Here is an 18,363-nt window from a genome sequence, read left to right as displayed (position 1 = left end):
GAGGGGTGGACCCAGGCTTACAGAGGAAGTTGATATCTTGAAGAAATCCTTTGGTGAATGTTTTTTAGATTCTTCCAGTATTTGGTCTAAATTTGGTGATGGATCATACGTGGGCTACCTGTTTCTTCCTCCTTGCCCTGAAAGATGAGTCTCTCCAGAATGAGGGTGTGAATAGTGGCTGGTCTGTTTTGAGGTTACCGCTGCCTTATAGACATTGCTATCACAGGAGACACAGTCCCAAAGGGCCCCTGAAATGGCCCTTTAAGAAACAGTGCATTGGCTGCTATGAACTTGTCTCTCCTTCCTAAATCATATCCAATTCATAGCCTGCTTCCTTCATTCTAAAATGACTATAAGCAAGACTGTGTGGTATTTCAAAACTATAAAATCCAACATATTGACATTATAAGCATTTTCCACCTGGAGGTGTATTTTGTGATCACTTCTTCCTTCTTTTTTCAAACATGACTTCTCTTTATCTACAAAATAGGAATATACCAAAAAAAGTAGGAAATACAAAAATTTGTAACAAAGAAAGCAACAGATCCATAATGCTACAAACAGAGACACAGCCACCATCACTGTTTTTCTTCTATTTCTTTTGCTATTTCCTAAGTGCCCTTGTAAATATACTTCCCATTAGGAAGTTTTGGAGCCTGCTATTCTAACTCATTCCCACATCTCCAGCTGGTCCTACCTGAGGTCCAGTCCCCGGGTGTCGTGAAGGTACATCCAGCTGTGCACTCTGTTTGGCCGTAACCTTCATAAACCTTTAAGCAAAACATGGAAATCCACCCTGTAGGCACACACCCTCTTGCAGCTGACTGGCTGCCCTTTTCAGCCAGTTAACCGCCCACTGACATCTGGGTGCTCCATGCTGGGGACAGTGGGAGAGCAGGTGCCTGGGAGGTAGGAAACTCCAGGTGAAGCTGAACACAGACGACAGGTGTGGCTACTTTGCTTGGAAGAAGTGCTGTTTTTTACCACAGACAGTTAGTAGGTAAGGTTATGTGGTTTGGGGTAAGGATTTCCAACCTATTTTCAACCACTGACTCTGTTTTTCATTTGAATAATATGTATTAAAAATAAGTACTTAACAGTGTGCTAAAGGTTTTGTCTCTGTAAGATACTCCCCTTCAGAGCCCCGTGGGCAGACCATGTGGGAGACCTTTAGGAGCAATCAGGCCATGTTCGTGCAGAATAGGAGGTCAATTTAAGAAGTCTATGGCTTCTAAAGAATAAAATTTAAGCATGCACATTTATGAAGTAGATGTGCCTACTTTACTTAAAACCCACCAGTCACAACAATGTTACTATCCTCTGCATATGTAGGAATTTAATAAATATTAATTGAATGGATAAATGAAGGAATGAATTTTTTAGCAGTGATAAAACCTACTGAATCAAATAGAAGCACGTAAGTGAACTTTCGTTCCTCTCCTTTGTGTTCCTTCTCTGGGTTGGGAGACATTCTGCAGGCTGGTGAATGCAGAGATGCTGTTACAGGCGTGGTAGAGGTTCTCCAGCACATTGATGATGATTTTTCCCAGAGTGGATACATACCTGGGCTCTCCAGAAAGTCACAAGGCTATCTTGGCTTTCAGTAACTCAGGGATTTTACATTTTCAGAGGAGGGAGCTTTTAACCCACAAAAATCTTGCCCCCAGGATCTCTTTCTGTACCACAGAGGGTATAATGTGTTTCCTGCCTGTCCTAACACACACTGCGTTACCCACAGGGAAGGCCATACAAAGGCAATACCTGGCACCCGAGAGCCGCGCGGAGGAATCCCAGGACTGTTGGTGATGCAGGGGCTGCTCCAGTAACGATCATCCGCACACACCCACCAAGACTGGCCTGTGGGAAGACAGAGAGCCTGGCAAAGCCTGTGCTGCTAAAGGCAGCATGTAGCCCATCTGGGCCTCACCCAAAGTCAACATTCAACAATTGTACCCTCCCTGGACCCAAAGGTAGGGATCAGAAAGGCGGCCTGAGACTTCACAAGAGCTGAGGAAGTCCCTTCTTCTTCCAAAGGAATCAACCCCATCAGTTTTTGTTGTTGTTTTATTGAAGTACAGTCAGTTTACAATGTTGTGTCAATTCTGGTGCACAGCATAATAATTCAGTCATACATATACATGCATATGTTTGTTTTCATATTCTTTTTCATTATAGGTTGCTGCAAGATATTGATTATAGTTCCCTGTGTGTTTATCTATTTTATATATAGTAGTTAGTATCTGCAAATCTTTTGCAATCCAATGCACAATATGGACACATCTTTTGAGAATAAGGGCCATTAATCTGTGCGGCATTCTGTAGTTTTGGTTCTCCCTTCCATAGAAGACACAGCTGTTCCCTCACTCTCCCATCATTTGCAAGCATCCAAAACAATTACTTAGGGCAATTTATTCCCACTTCCGCCTTAATGGCATGGGCTTTTTCATTTCTAAATCAATATCATGCACTATTGACTATGCACTGCCAAGGACAAAAAATTTTTTTAACACTTTGTAAGTTGAGCCAATAAGGTTTAAATATCAATTTTCACAGCTAAAAATAAAGTAGTAAGAAAAAACAATGCTACAAATTAACTACAAATTCTTTGAGTAATGCAGAGCTTGAAAACTTTAGTGAAGATACAGAAATGAGTAATGCATAATCAGTTTGTTTTGGAAGAGGGTGAAGGGATGGGAAGCAGGAAGGGAAAGAAGATTCTTGGCCATCTGGCTAGAACCTTGTGCAGCTGGAAAATCAGGGTGGCCAAGGCTATAGGGAGGGCCAAAAGAATCTTCTGGGTCCACAAGCTCCCTGGTGAACCCCAGGGGCTCCTCAGGACCTGGAGGTAGAGGTGGCAAAGTTGCCCTCATTTCTGTAGAGGTCAAGGAACTTACTTAGGAGTCCTTCTTGCTGGTTGCCTTTGGCAAATATAACACATCTCCAAAGAACAAAAATGAGTCCTTCAAAATTTCAATGGTAGCTTAACCTTTGATTTCATTAGCAAATAAGTTACAATTTGATAAGACTACAGGCTACTGAGATGAACTTCTCTAATTCTCTGTAAGGTCACCCACTGGAGACTTAGGTGTCACTCTATAATCACTTGTTCATGTTCATACCTGAATCTTATTGAAGAAGAGTTCATCCCAGATGCTGTCATTCCTGATGATTCCACTCCGGACCTCAGCCTGTTTACGCATGGCTGCAAATTCCAGGAGCCAGCGCTTCAGTGGTGTGTCTGCCTGGCTGAAGATCTGAGGAACAGAAATTGGAAACAGCTGTCAGGCCTGCAGGTCCCACCTCTAGACATACCCACAGGAAGAAGGCCCAAAGTGGCCAGCAGAGAAGCCACACTCTGTCTTTGCCCCTGCAGGAGGTCACTGAACGTGTGACATTCAGTTAAAGGTGAACACTACCAAGGTCTAGGCATGGTGCAGGGAAAGAGGTTCCTGAAAAAGCGTCCCAGTCAGGGTTTTGGAGACTAGGAAGAATCCAGGAGGAGGGGTGAGAATCAGGGAATACAACAGAGCAGGTGACTTCCAGGACCTAGGGGTGGAGGTGTAAAAAGCTTGCCTGGGGCTCCACCCTCCGTCCCTGCAAGCAGTGTGTGCCCCTCAGCCTGGCCAGACTCCCTGCAGGGCTCACCTTGTCGTACATCCTGTTCAGCAGTCGTGGGACCACAGGGAAGATGGTGGGGCACAGAGCCTTCATGTCATCCGAGAGCAGGCGGATGTCTCCCTGGAAGAAGCCCACGCGCCCTCCATGGCAGTAGACGACAGACTGGAGGAAAAGGACAGGAAGCGGGTAGTCCCTCAGGGAGGTCACTCCTGCTGCAGTCCAGAGCTGTGCAAAGCTCTGCCCTATGTGCAGGGCGCCCATGACCCCCTGACCCAGCTCTGGCTGCTGCCATGGGACTCTGAAGAATGCCATCTGAGGTGACACTCCCCCCACACCCATATCTCACCACCTTCCCACTAAGTCCCATTCAGAAACGGAGACAAGAAGCAGGAGACAGAGTGGAATCCTGAGCCTTCGGGACATGTTGGAGCCACCAGGCTCACTGGTGCCTGCCCCTTCATGCTTACTCCCAAACCCTGGACAGGGGCCTCCCTGGAGCAGGGACAGGTCTCTGAGCTGTACCAAATCCTGTCAGTGTGTCTGCTCCATGTCTCAGAGTGCCTGTGGACTTCCCCAGGGATACCTCAGTGACTCTGGAGGATTGCAGTGCCCACAAGTACTGGAAATGCTGCTAATGTCGGCTGTGGGAGGCTGAAGGGAAGCCTGGCTGGTTGCTACTAGGAGTATGTCAGGGGCCTAGTATATGCTCCTTTCTTCAATGCTCAGAGCAGCCCTGTAAGGTAGAGACTATTTCTAATCTCCATTTTACAGATAAAGAATACAAAGATCAGAAAGGTAAAGGGACTGGCCCAGAGTCACAAAACCAGTTCACAGTAACTGCTGGCATTCGAATCCAGGTCTGGAAAGCTGGAAAGCATGCCCAGATATACTAGATCATGCCTAAGGCAAAACAGGAGAGACTCTGAAGACAGTTTGTGCACAGGCTGGTCCCTCAAGTGACACACACACATGGGGAATTCTTTGTCCCCACAACCTTGTGTGGACTCCTCCATTCCCTTTTCGTCCCCACAAGGCCTGTCCCAGAGCCAATCATTATACCAGTCCCATCTACAGCCAGAGGAGGGGCCATGACAGTTTGATTCCCCAACTTTATTGTCTTGTTTTCTTTTGTAGGGGTTTGTGAGTGACAGAAGTTATGGAATATAGGTGTTTTGGCCATAATTGGAGCCATACCGCACAGAGTTTGAATGGGAAAGCACTTCTGCAGAGCTGCAACGCTCTCTAAACAGATGCTGTCAGCCAGGGTCTCTCTCAGCCAAGATATGTCCGCAGGTGAGACAAGGCAGGCCTGGGTGTTCCCTGGAGCAGTGCTCCTAGGTGGCACAGGTGGGGTGGACAAGGTCCTCTGACCCATGTGGCACCTTCTGAGGACAGGGTGGTTCTACTTCATGCCACCAGTGACAAGTGACACTGTGATAGGGTTCTGGGTTCTGGGCACACCCTGTGCCTCCCTGAAGCCAGGGCCTTACCTGCACCATTCGCTCAAACATGTGTGCTAAAGGCAAATAGGAAATGTGCACATCCGCACAAGTGGGAGCCCACTGACTCTGTAAGAAAACAGAAGGAGCCCAGGCAAGGCCCGGTCAGTCAGGCGGGCGTCTTACCTGGATGACTCTCTCAAACATGTGAGCCAGAGGCAGGAAGGAGATGAGCACATCGTCCTGTCTCGGAAAGATCACTTTCTGCAGGTGCCGGGCATGGGAGACAGAAAGGAAAGAAACACTGACAGGAAGACGACAAGAGAGTCATAAAACAATAAAGAGAAAATGACCTGGAGGGGCAAACAGGAAGAGGGGAAGGGCAGTGGGGAGAGGGGGAGACAGAGAGAGAGAGACATGAGATGAGAGAGAGAGAAAAATGAGAGAGGAAGATGGAAGGTGCAGAAAGAAAAAACAGGGCAGCGTAGGAAGCGGAGTGTTAGGTCGAAGCGCCAGTGGGTCTAGGTTATCTGCAGAAGCAAAGAGCCAGTTGAAGCACACATATACCAGCGGAGTCGGGCTCCGCAGGGAAGTCTCCTCTGGGAGGGCCTGCCCCTCACTCACAGTCTTCAGGGCCAGCCCGGCTCGCCCCCTCCTCCCCACGGCTGAAGGGTCTGCCTCAGGCCCCATTTCACCAGTGTCTTTGGGCCACCTGGGCACAGAAGGTCTCGAATGGTCGGCACTTTCTAGTCCTTCCAGAGAAAGGGGCCCAGAGAACCCTAGGTCTGCCTACTAGGGACTGTATGCCCTGGGCAGAGGGCTGTGGCCTGGGAACAGGGCCTTAAAGGGGAAGGCCAAGAAGGATCCCAGTCCCCGGGATGGGACCGGCCTCAGCGACTGGGCTGCTCTGGCCACTGTGCTCTGCTCAGGGACGAGCTCCCCTGGGCTGCCCTCCCTGCTCTCTGCCCTCTTTCAGAGGTCTTCACTGCTCGGCTGGCTTTCAGGTGAGTTTGGACAAGCCCTGGGAACCTTGCTCATGGCTCCTGGCCTGGCTCAGCTACCAACCATCTCTCAGGGTTATACCCAAACATATAACTGCGTGGGCATATGCTCCGTAATGGCATTTGGTGTGAATGTGGAGAGTGATTTTTTTTCCACAATGGAGAAAAAGCTTAATTGATATGAAAAGGTGCATTCAGATACTCACCACTTGCGGGAAAAGGTCCTCCTTTCTTAGCTGGTTAAAAATGCTAACATGCTTTTGTCAGGCCAAGATATCAAGATTTTTTTCATTTTAGATTTACCTTTTTTAGTACAGCCTTAAAAATTAGCAACTGTCACTGTTTCTCAGACGCTAGGAGTCCTTAAACACAAAATGACTGAATTAAACTCTGACTTACTTGGGAAAACAAGTTACTAAGGATTAACTTCTAAATGAAGGTACATGTAAAACCACAGGTATCTCAATTATTGAAGTTAAAAATGAGAACTAAGTTTCCACATTTTTCTTTCTGGGACCTTAGCACTCTTAGAAATCAGCTGAATATTTATCAGGTATGGGTCATTTCAGTGTTTAGGGTTCAAAGTGCCTGTGAAATTGGGGCTGCTCCAATGAGAACAAAAACTCCTGCCTGTGAAAGGCATTCCAGATTATATCAGGGGAAAAAAGGAAACACAAAAAGCCTCTGAGGCTTAAGGTGTCCTCAAGAGACACTTGCATTAGTGAGTCTACTTTATTCACCTCTGTCACTTTCAGAAAGCCTGAGAAATCAGCCACCACGTTCCCATGGGTGAGCATCGCACCTTTTGGGTTCCCTGAAAGGAGAGAGCAAGAAGGAGAATTAGTTAGAAGCCCAGGGGCCACCCCTTGAGCAGTCCCAGACACCTAGCACTGTCCACGCAAGCCTCTGGCCTTTGTCCACAGCCACCTTCAGAGTCCCAGGCAGAGGACTGCTGTGTCAGGGACCTTCATCCTGTAGACACTCAAAGCCCACCATGAGGTTCCAAGATGTTTGAGACCAGAAGGCAGGTGACAACTGCACAGGTGGGGTGACCCCAGGCCTGGAGGGCTGGCTATCTGCGGCCTGTGCTTTCCCTTCTGCCTCCCTCAGGGAGTACGGACTTTCGGCCCCCCGTCTCCTTACATGCACCAGTGACCTACTCAGTTCTCTGGGTCTGAGCAGCTCTAGTCCTCAGAACCCAGCGGCCAGCTGTGCTAAGGCCAGGCTGGAGGTCCAGAGTGCTGGGGGCGGCCCTGCGGGCCTGCTCATTAGCACAGATGGAACATGGGTATTCTCGCTTTGTCTTGACACGACCTTTTACTATTGCTTGTGAGGAAGCCCAGGGCTTCTAGGATGGCTCAGAGGACAGAGGCCAGGCGGGGACTGAGGGCACAGCAGGCTGGGTGGAGGGGGGAGGCTGTGTGGTCACCATTTCACGTGAGGGTGGATACAACACCGGCCCTGCTGCTGGACAGATCTGACTGGGCTCAGATCCTGGCCTTGCCCCTCACTGTCAGCATAACACTGGAAACTTCTGCTTTCAGTTTCCTAACCTGTAAAGTAGGGACAGTGACACCAACCTCATAGGGCTTCTATAAGGCCTAAGGACATAAGTCACGGGCAAAAGATATTAAAATTAGAAGTTTCCACTGAGGCAGAAGATACTATAGCTGCAAAACTCCAACAGCGAGGGGCCAGATCATGTGCAGAACTTACCCAAGAAATATCAAAGACACCAATGTACAAACTGCAAGCCTCACCCAGAAAGAGGTAACAAAAGGACTGAGTAGAGATTAAGAGAGTACTGTAGTAAACGCCACTGAATTGTTCACTTCAAAATATGCGAATTTCACCTCAATAACAAAGAGAGAGGGAGAGAGAGACTATGAATGAATGAGGGAGAATTTGTGAGGAGGATTTCTTTGGATACAGCTATGCTGAGTTCTAGAGCCCATCAAAAGGGGAGGAATGAGGGGTCCTCTCTCCCAATCCCTATCTTAAATCCAAGCTAACTCAGCCTTCATTGGGATTACTTGAAGAACCCAGTCATGTTCCCTACAGATGAGACAGGGGAAAAAGGATGTGGCTACAAAAAAAAAAAAAAACCAATAAATCTCAGGAACTGGATACAGAGTCTGCAGAAGGAACACTGAGTGGTGATGGGAACGGTGCTTTAAAAAGGAATCTTGTCCACAGGTCCATTTCCCCACAAAATCAGGGTAGGAGCAATAGAGTGTACACCTGACACAGAAGCTGAAGTGGAGTAGGGAGCAGACAAAGGAGGGGCACTGTCTGTATCAGGAGAACTCTTCCAAGCGTCCGTGAAACAGAGAGTGCGCTGTAAATGTTTGCCCCAAACCATCTCCCAGCTTTCCTTTCCCACTGACTCATTCTCCCTCCCCACTTCTGTCTGGTGGGAGAGAACAGAAACCTTCATTAGCAAGCTGGCGGAGGAGGAGGACCATCAGAAAGGAAGAGAGGAAGCCAGACCATGTCTTCCCCACCAAGCCTGCAGCCAGTTGCTATTGTGGACTGAAACTTGTAATTCTGAACTGAGACCGTGTCCGTGTCTCAGGGGACTTTTCTGAGAGTGACCAGAAAAGGCAGGAGATGCTTAAAGATTTTATCCAGGGGCAGACTAAGAACTACCCACACTGAGAACGTTTAAAGGAACAGATGGAGATAAAAATAAAGTTGCTCTCATCATTATATCCCTTAAGGCCCTTTTGCTCAATTTACTGGTGACCCATTTGCCAGAGACAAGTATCAGTAATGGCACCATCTCTGTCTGACCAAGATGTGTGGTGGACAGGGTTTTAACATGTGCTCAGGCACCTACACCCATACTGCAAATCACGGAGGTGATTCTGGAGACACAGAAAGTTACAGGATTTTTTAAATTACATTTTGTAAAAAGAATGTTAAATATGATTGCTAAAATACCTTCCTTTTGAAAAGAAGGTCTGTGGTATCTGTTTTACCTCTGCTTGTTCTTCCATTCTCAAACACAGGCCCATATTAAGAAATTTCTCTGAATTGTCTCCTATGTGTAAATCCCACAGAGTCCCCAGGCCCACCAACTATTCTGAGAGTATCACCTGGAAATTTTCACCTGTGGATTCTCAAATACTGGAATTTTTAAAGGAACATCCCCCAAACATTAAGTATAAAAACAGATCTGTCACAAAATATTGTCCTATGCTATACAGCTTTAGATCTGCTAGATTGGCCGACTTGCTCATGCGTAATATAACCTAAGGACAGATGGTCTGAGAATCTCAAGAGAAGTGCCAAGAGATAAAGGAGAAGTGAATGTTGACAACAAACCCTGGGAGGAGACTTTCAGGTCCCAGTTGGGAGGCAAGAGGCTCATGGTCTCTAGCCCCAGAGGGGGACTCTTTACAGAAACTGTCACACAGTGCCCCTAGACTCAGGTCTATTCAGGACACCCCTCACCCTCAGGCCATGACCCTGACTTCTACTCCACAGAGGAGGGCCCCCAGAATCCACTCTTCCTCCCTCTGTCCCCTGGGTGGGGTGCATCTCTTTCTGGTACTTGGAGGCCTCCTCTCTCCCCCAACCCAAACCAAAGTTTTGGGGGCTTTGCTCCACTGAGCATCACCTCCCTTTCCTCTACCTCCAGTGGCTCCCTCTCAACCATAAGAAACACTTCCAGGTATTTCCAGGAAAACAACAAAAACCCCACCTCCCTCAACCCCATGGCCCCCGGCAGCTGCCACTCTCGCTCTCTGTAATCCCTTCACAGCTAATCTCTCTTTTTTAAAAAAATAAACACTCTCTTATGTATAACATACATATACAAAAGTGCTCAAATAAGTGTACAGCTCAATAGACTTTTTTCAAAGTGAACTTACCTGGGCCCCTAGCACCCAGAACAAGAAACATAACATCATCAGCATTCCAGGGCACCGTTATCCTGGAAGGTGACCGTTATCCTGACTTCTGGAACCAGAGTCCTTTACTGTGTTTTGTCATTTTAAACAAAAGAAATCATATGACATTTTGCACCTGATTTCTTTGACTCGACATAGAGGTATCCTTTTCTGTTTGTTGACATACCATTCTATTGCTGATGGGCATTTAAGTTGTCTCCAGATTGTGACTATTCAAAGTGTTGCTAGGAACACTCTGGAGTGTGCCTTTTGGTGACATAGCCAAGCTTCTTGCAAGAGTTGTCCATACTTACTGAATTGACATCCTCATCTCCCACCCCTTACTCAGCTCACCACAATCAGCTTCTGGCCTCCATCCCATGATGAGCCTTCGCCGAGAGCACCGGTGAGTATTTTTGTGGCAATGTCTTATGGTATAGCGCAGCCACGTGACAATGCTGACAGGTTCTATTCTCCTCTAGCCTCTCTGGCTGCTCTTGCTCAGCCTTTATTTGGAACTCCTACCCCTATCATTCCTCTCCTGCCAGGGTTCCCAGGCCCTGCAACCAGACCTCTCTTTTCCTTAGTCAACTCTCTCTCAAAGAAACATTTTCTTTCTTGCTGTCGATCCTCTGCACACACTGTTCCCTCTGCTGAGAATGCCCATCCTCTTCTCTTCTAGCTACCAATCCTTCGGGACTCTGCTTAGATTGAGAATCCCTTCTGTCCCGCTGTCCTGGCCTCTTGGTGGCCTAGTATTCCATGCACCCTGGGATGCCACATTGTACTGAACTGTCTCATGACATGAGCTGTGAGCTCATGAGGGCAGGGCTGCGTCATGTCCATCCCTGTGTCCTCAGCCTCCAACACTAGGTCTGATGCATAGAGGATAGTCAACAAATGAGGTGAATGAATGAATCTACATAAATTACAACAGGAATGCTGAAAACACATAGACTCAGCAGGACATGTTTTTAAAGACCACTGTATTTTCTTCTCTGGGAAGAGAAGGTACATGAACTCAAGGATACATCTGAGCTATCATTCATGGGGCCCAGTTCCCCAAACTGGACTATGTTATACCCACAAATTATCTTTTATTTGGGGGTGGTGGTTTAGATTCCAGTCCAGCTGATGGTTATTCTGAAATGAACAACCAACCACATTCTCACCCATTAGCCATCCCTGAGTACAGACAAACCCCAAGCTCTCACCTCCTCCAGGGCCTTCTTGGCCTGACTAGGGCTCCAAAGTACTGGCTTATTCTGGGAATCTCCACAGATATTCCCATAATACACCAAAAGGAAAATCTTCCCAGAATGATTCCACCGGAATCATGAATCCAATGTCAGGTTCAGATCATATTTTCCATCTTCCCCACTGAAAGAATATGACTCTTGATGAAGCTGGAGCCAGGACACTGATGGAAGGGAAGCTGTGTCTGTGGCTGTGGCGTGCTGGACTAGAGGATGGCTACCAGAGGCACAGTGCAGGCTCAGGCTAATGCCAAGGAGATCCAAGTGTGCAGCCAGGTGGGGTGACACCAGGCACAAGGCCTGCTCACTCCCCAGCTCTGCCCTGGCACCAGGCACACCTTTGGAGTGTGAGGCTTGGGCACTAAATAACAACCTCTTTTCCAGGCTCCATGCATCCTGCTTCCACCACACACAGCTTGGGCAGGATGGCTCAGCTTCCAGTTGTGACTCCATCATCTGCAAAAGCACTGGACACGAGGCCTGCCAACCCCAGCTGGGAAACAGCACATTTTTGAGTCAGTTCTGTTCCAGATACGGAGGCAGCGTCTGTGACTAAGTGACTTATTAAAAGCCTGAGGGCACTCTTGGACAGCAAAGGTCCAAAGCTAAAGGCCAAGGCTACAGTAGTGACCCATCCCAAACCCAGGGTGGAGGGACATGTCACCAAAATTTCACGTCATGAAACTCGTGAGAAAAAGCAACATACACCTGAAGGGCACTTTTGAATTCTGGGTTGGCTCTGGATATCAGCTTCTGGACAGCAAGAGATGTGTTATTTTTCTTCCAACAGGGTTTTAGCAGTATGGTGGAAATTCTCAAACCCATGTGAGTTAATGGCAAAAATCATCTCAATCCAATAGTCATGTTTACCATGATCCACCCAGAAGGACAGTCCTGCCTGTGGGACAGGTCAAGGATCTGCTAAATGCCTTAGAGGCTGCATCTGTGGAAGGTGTGGCGGGCCCAATTCCACTGCCCATCAGAAGCTGTCATCAGAGAAGGCCAGTCCTCGGTATGGAAAAAGAGGCTGGAAACCTCTTGCCTTTTCAGGACAAAGGCAAGTAACTTCCTGAGTCGTCAGATGAGATGCACGGGCAGCAATGGGAAGAGTAGTGTGTTGGGAGGTGGGAGAACAGGACACAAGCCCTCTGCCTCCACGTGCTGCTGGGGTTCCCTCAGACAGTCCCCACCCCTGCTTGCCTCAAAGGCCATGCTCAGGGCCCAGTGGCACAGTGATAGGGTGAACAGGGCACTGCAAACTGCAGAGTGCTGTGCCTATGGCCGTGGTCCCCAGGTGCCTTCTGTCTCCTCCAGGAAGCTTTCCTTGGCTGTTCCCACTGATGCTCATACACATGCTCCTCTGTCAGACCAGGCAAGGAGTGCGTCATTTCTGCCGGTCCTCTTTCTGACAGCCTTGCCCGTGAGATACCAGCCCCCAGCTGCAGAGCATCTGTCCTGCCCTTTCACACACCTTCCCATCGTCTACTTGGCACCTTTAACCACCCTCATCACAGGTGAGAAACTGGGGACAGTGGCAGTGCAGAAGTTAAGTGGTTGATTCATAGATCCCCCAGAAAGTGGTGGAGGCTAAGACTCAAAACCAAGCTCTCAGACACCAAACCCCACACTCCTTCCTCAGTCCCTGACACAAAGGCCAGGCAGGGGCAGGAGACAGAGGGGTGAGCACCCCTTCACACAGAGGAATGATGTGACCAGCTGCCCAGTCCGCCCCTGGCCCCAGCTCTGGGAAGCTTACAGCACCCTCCCACCCTGGACCTCCCAGTCCACACCGTCCATTCACATCTAGCCACACCATGCTGCCTTGTGCTGGCCACTGGGAGCAGCAGTAAGGACCCAGCATCTGGAACCCAGGTACAGGACAAGGCTCAGCCGATCCCACAGAAGTCACCAGAGACCCCTGCGGTCACCCTGCCAGGGCTGCCAGGGAAGGGTGCAGGTGGCCCTGGCTGTGAGCTGGGAGCCTCTGCTTACCTGTCGTGCCACTTGTGAAACACACAATGGAGAGGTCACTGGGTTTCGGGGGCTGTAGAGGTAAGAAGAGGAGTGTTTGAAAGAGACACAGTGTGGCCAGCCAGGGCTCAAGATCCCTGGGCCCTCCACCAGCCAGTCCTTCTGTGCATTCCCCGTGTGTGTGTGTGTGTGTGCTGTTTGAGGATGCAGGTGTGTGTTGGCACACATGTATGGCTCTGCATGCTATCATCAGAAAGGTGAGCAGGCAAGTTCCCAGGAAAAGGGAAGGAAAGCCAAGGAAACCTAACTGGGCATGGACATCAATGTCCCACCAACCTCACACCTGCTCCTACAGCCTCCCTGACCTGAGTCTGAGCTGAATTCTAGTGAGACTGGGCTGCAGTGACCACACCTAGGCCTCTGCCAAAGATCTCTTTCTAGTGGATGTGACCCAGAGCCTCCTTCCTTCCCACTTTTCCCCAAATGTCTGCAATTAGGCTTGGGAACAGAAGATGTAGCCCAGGAACTGGGCTGCCCACTCTAAGGGTGCTCCACATCAGACTCTTGCCCTGGTGCTGGACACATAGTCCTGGGGTTGCTGGGAGGAGCCCACTATGCATGTACAGGATGGTTTCCCACATGAGCTGACATGAGTTCACACCTTTCCAGATGAAGTAAGAGTGTGTGTTCTGGGAGAGGGACCACCCTGGACACAGATAGAGGCACAAGAGACAGGGCGGCTGAAGGGTGTGAGAGCAGTTGTCTAAGGCTGGGGCACAGTGTGTGGGAAGTGGGCACACACTAAGGGCTACCCATGAGAGGCCCTGGGAAGCAGGGATGTGACCTGCTCAGGCCCGAGTATGAGGAAGTTCACAGGGATGGGAAGGGAGTGGGAAACGCTGAGGTGCGAGGGGGGCTGGAGGCAAGAGTCCTGGTTAGAAAGCTGAAAGCCCCCACACGGCCCCTCTCAGAGGGCCCTCACTGATGACTCAGCCCAGACAGGATCACTTGGGGATGACACACAGAAAAGTTCACAAAGCAAAGAGAAACCAAGACAGCAGATGCCACAAGGCAGCCACTTCCTGTTCTGCTGCTGCTCTTGTCCAGCCCATCCTCTGAAGAGCTCACTACACTGAAAGGGAAAACATAAGGATTCTCAAAGGAAAAGTTACTGGAGACTCAAGGGTGGCCAGGACAGGCTGCCCTTTTTTCTCCCTTCCAAAGGTCTGACTCCTGTTCCAGGTCCCCCACTGGACCCTCATCCACAGAAGTCCTGGGCACTTCGAGGGGGCATTTCCTGAGCTGCTTATTAACACAGGGGTGCTACTTCAACCTCCCTACCAAACCCTTGTGCATAGTGAGGGGGTCTGCAAGGATGGGCCCTGCACACCACTGTGCTCAGTAAAGACTTGCTGGAGAATAAGCTTACCACAGGGACATGGTGATTCTGCTGGCCACAGTCCTGGAAGAGGAAAACAGCTTTTAAATGCTCAAAAGATCTAATCAATAAAAAAAAAATCAAAATAAACTCAGTACAGTATGCTTTGCTCCTGTGCCAAGCCCAGAGTCCAGAATTCCCTGCCCAGACGTGGCCCATGTGGAGACATCACCCCAGTGGCCTCAGATACATACCCAGGCCTGGGCCTAGGCCACCCAAACATCACAGATAGGGCCTGGGGCCCAGGGAGAGGCTAAGGACTGTGCACATGCACAATGGGGAGATGGCTCCAGATACCCGGTTAATCTGGACACATGTTCCAGACAGCATGGCTAGGTGGTCTGGCCTTCCAGGTAAATGGTCAGGGCTGGAAGGGCAGATGGGGGCTGCCAGTGCAGGTGTGGCCCCTAAAGACATGGAGGGCAGAGGTGCCACAGGTACACTTAAGAGCAGATAGGGAGGCAAGAGGAGAACTGGAGGGCCCAGGGACCTAGCTCCAGTGGTCACAGTGAAAGTAGAGGTCAGCTGCTACTGAACAAGGCTTGAGGTCCTGGAGGCCAGGATGTCCTGTGTCACTCCAGCATGCCACAAGCTGCCACCAACCTGATGCCTCTTTGGAGACCATACAAAGAAAAATCAGTTCTACTGGCTGTTAGGGGTCTGGGACACATCTGTAGGAACCTCTTCAAGACTCCTGGACCTCATGTCTACAGTGCTCAGGCTCAGACAGGCTGACAGCTAGCTGGAAATGAGGCGGTGGGAGCAGCCATGGGGCAGCCTGTTGGCGCCTGTGTCAGTAACTGCCTGTCTTGAAGAGGATGCCTGTGGGTACCAACCCCACAACCCAGCACCAGCCCTTGTGAAGCCTGCCCTGTCTCAGCCCTGACACACTTGATGGCCCAAGAGACCCATCCTAGGGCAGAAGATACCCAGCAGCTCTGGCTTGGTGGCCAACCAGCTGTGGCCCAGTAAACAGCCCCAAAGCAGACCCTCACCTCCACAGCCTGCATGGACTTAATTACCACCCCGCACTCCTGCCCTCTGTCTTTCAAAGCTTCCTCAAATGGTTCCATGAGGATGATCAGCTTGAGCCCTGGAGTCTCCTTCCTCTCCACGTGCTCCAGAAGAAGGACGGCCTTCTGAGGTTTATCCACGATCACGGTGCTGATGTCGGCTGCAGGGACCAGCAAGGAGAGTCAGGCCGTGTGGTACAGGCTGTGACTATGGCCAGCACGTGCCAGGCAGTGGAACCATGGGCCACATGATATACTTGTGTGTAAATAAATATGTAAGACAGGCCGTGTGGGCCATGGACCATTGGCCATGTGTTGTGTGCAGAGGAAAGTGCATGGGTGGATCCCAAGCATTCCTTTTTTCAGGCTCAGCCCTAACATTCCAGGTCTGCTTGAGTTACTTATCACCCCCCAGTATCTGCCTTAAGCTGAAGAGAACTCAGAGGGTTGGCAGCCTATGTGGGGGCTGGTGTAGAGGCTCCTTCCTGATAGCCCCACCCTGTGGAAGGAGCCTTTAGGTGAAGTCCAAGTGGGGACAGCTGGACTCAGGATGCCAACTCAAGGGCCAAGGTGGAAGCCCCCGGGGTTCTCCAAGAATGGAAACAAAGTGTTTTTCAGTGTCAGACAACCAGCATAAGCTGAGAGGCTGGGGTCTGGGGGCTAGCTGCCAGTGGCAGGAGGGGGCAGTTGGGCTCACCTGTGTTGACGATGTAGCGGATTGCTCCAGGGCCCAGCGTGTCATAGAGTGGGACTACCACCATAGAGTACGTGTAACAGGCGAGCTCCGTGATGATCCACTGTGGAGACACACAGTTGGGGGAAGGGGGAGCACAGAACAGACAGGAGGGCTGCACTGCTCTTAGGCCCAAGCAACCAGGGTCCTTGCTCAGGGTCCCATGCTGAGAGCGCTCTGTTCTGGTCCTCTGCATGAGGCAGGGGATCCACGAGGCTAAATGGCTGTGCTTCATCACTCAGAGCCTTCCAGACCACGCTGCTCCTAGGGAATTATGGGAATCCAAACAGCCCCAAACCCACTCCCAGAGCCTGCACAAGCTTCATCCCCAGGTCCTTCCCACACCACCCTGCCCCATGCCTCAGGGAGCCACTGTTTATGCAGCTGGGTAGGGTGTGGTAGGAGTATGGCTGGAATGTCCTGTCCTGATAGGGGCAAAGCCAAGAGAGTGAGGGTAACACAGACGAAGGATCTCCATTTCTCTTCTTATGCTGGGCCCTTCAGACAGTGGGAACAGGGCTGTTCTATGGTATCAAACCCTGTACTCCACAGATACTTCTAAAACCAGTTAAGGCAGATGCTCACCTCTGGCCGATTTTGTGCAAAAACGCCGATAAACTGATCTGTACATGGTTTACAATTGTGCTGGAGAAGTCCAGACCCTAGAAATTCAGCCCTGTTGGCCACCTGTACACAGACATGAGGAAGTGATGGGAAAGCAAGGAAGGGAGATCCCCAGGTGGGAATTCAGGGTGCCTACAAAGCACCCTGCCAAGTGCAGGTCTGCATGGGTGGACAGGGTGGGGCCTACCCTCTTATTACTCACCTCCTGGTAGGACAGCCACTGATAAGGCTGCTTGGGTTTCCTGAAGCCAAGACAGGGTCCATTCCCTGCATAGAGAAAAGCAAGCCTTGTGCCAGGGAGGAGGGCAGGGTTGGGGTGCCACCTGCACTGGCCCATCAGACATCTAGATAAACACCTCATACTGGGGATGGTCCATGGACCAGGTGAACTGCTCCCAGCTGCCTGTCTAACCTGCTGAAGTCCAAGAAGGTACACAAGCATGGCATTTCCGCAGGGATCAGGGAGGCCTGGGAATGAGGACTGACACATGTGCCAGTTCCCAGTGTGACCTGTGTGATGCAGCCCCAAAAGGACACACGAGACCTGGGGGACACTGGGCAGAGGTGGCAGGTTGTCCCACTGTGACCACTTCCCTCTGCCCTATACCCAGGGTCATCCAGACATCCTGGAGGCTCAGGTTCAGAACCATGTCATAACCTGGCAATCTTGAGGCTCCCCAAGGGATGCCAATGGGAAATACAGAGTATGAGCTAAGAGATGGCTGAAGGTCAGCAGTCTTAAGGGCTGGAACAAAGCTGATGTCAGCCTGTTGGCCTCATACCACAGCTATGGGCAGCAGGGGAGACAAGAATGGCTTCTCTCCTCTGAACTGGGGCACGATTCACCTGCCTTGCCCCTGCTACCATGCTTGATCACCCACCCCCCATACCTGCTCAACCCCTGCCACAACCCCTCCACATCCCCAGGGCCCCTCTCACCTGAGATGCTAAGCCCACGGCGGAACACCTCGTACATGGTCCTGGCATCATCATAGTAGTGGGTGAGCAGCTGAGGGCCATCCCCAATCACGGATCGCCGGGCCCCACCACTGTCCTATGAGCCAAGCACAGGCCAGAGAAGCTGGCTGACACAGGCAGGGGCCTGAGGAGAAGGCACCAGCACGCACTAGGCTGCACATAGCTTGGATGCACATCTGGGCCACATGGCTGGAACTGGGATGTACTCTGTGTGCACTCACACACACGGCCTACACACACGGGCTGCGCACACACAACCTCTACACATGTTCAAGTACACATGGCTTGTATGCACTTGACCAGTACACAACCACACGCACACAGCACACACACACACCAGGTCAGCATACCAGGTCAGAATCTTCAGTTACCGTTCATACATGCCCATGGTTCACTCAT

General features: G+C 50.3%; 1 protein-coding gene across 7 annotated transcripts in view; it reads right to left on the bottom strand.

The window, feature by feature from the left end:
- The window catches only part of ACSL6 (acyl-CoA synthetase long chain family member 6), a 56,759-nt gene that overhangs the window by 17,652 nt on the left and 20,744 nt on the right, over positions 1-18,363 (bottom strand). For 3 of the 7 annotated variants that reach the window (XM_015246596.3, XM_072957348.1, XM_072957351.1), the window contains 13 exons: positions 17,926-18,040; positions 17,189-17,253; positions 16,948-17,049; positions 16,327-16,426; positions 15,612-15,790; positions 14,608-14,640; positions 13,200-13,251; positions 6,799-6,872; positions 5,244-5,321; positions 3,646-3,780; positions 3,120-3,254; positions 1,762-1,857; positions 698-770 (listed from right to left, as the gene is read on the bottom strand). In XM_015246596.3, the coding sequence (XP_015102082.1) occupies positions 698-770; positions 1,762-1,857; positions 3,120-3,254; positions 3,646-3,780; positions 5,244-5,321; positions 6,799-6,872; positions 13,200-13,251; positions 14,608-14,640; positions 15,612-15,790; positions 16,327-16,426; positions 16,948-17,049; positions 17,189-17,253; positions 17,926-18,040 (1,237 nt within the window). Of the gene's footprint in view, positions 1-697; positions 771-1,761; positions 1,858-3,119; positions 3,255-3,645; positions 3,781-5,108; positions 5,187-5,243; positions 5,322-6,798; positions 6,873-13,199; positions 13,252-14,607; positions 14,641-15,611; positions 15,791-16,326; positions 16,427-16,947; positions 17,050-17,188; positions 17,254-17,925; positions 18,041-18,363 lie in introns of all 7 variants that reach the window. The other 4 variants (XM_006212838.4, XM_072957357.1, XM_072957360.1 and 1 more) reach the window with 3 other exon arrangements.

This window comes from Vicugna pacos, chromosome 3 (assembly GCF_048564905.1).
Source record: "Vicugna pacos chromosome 3, VicPac4, whole genome shotgun sequence".
Taxonomy (NCBI): Eukaryota; Metazoa; Chordata; class Mammalia; order Artiodactyla; family Camelidae; genus Vicugna; species Vicugna pacos.
The sequence above is the reverse complement of the archived record's forward strand: the minus strand, read 5'-3'. Positions and strand labels throughout refer to the sequence as shown.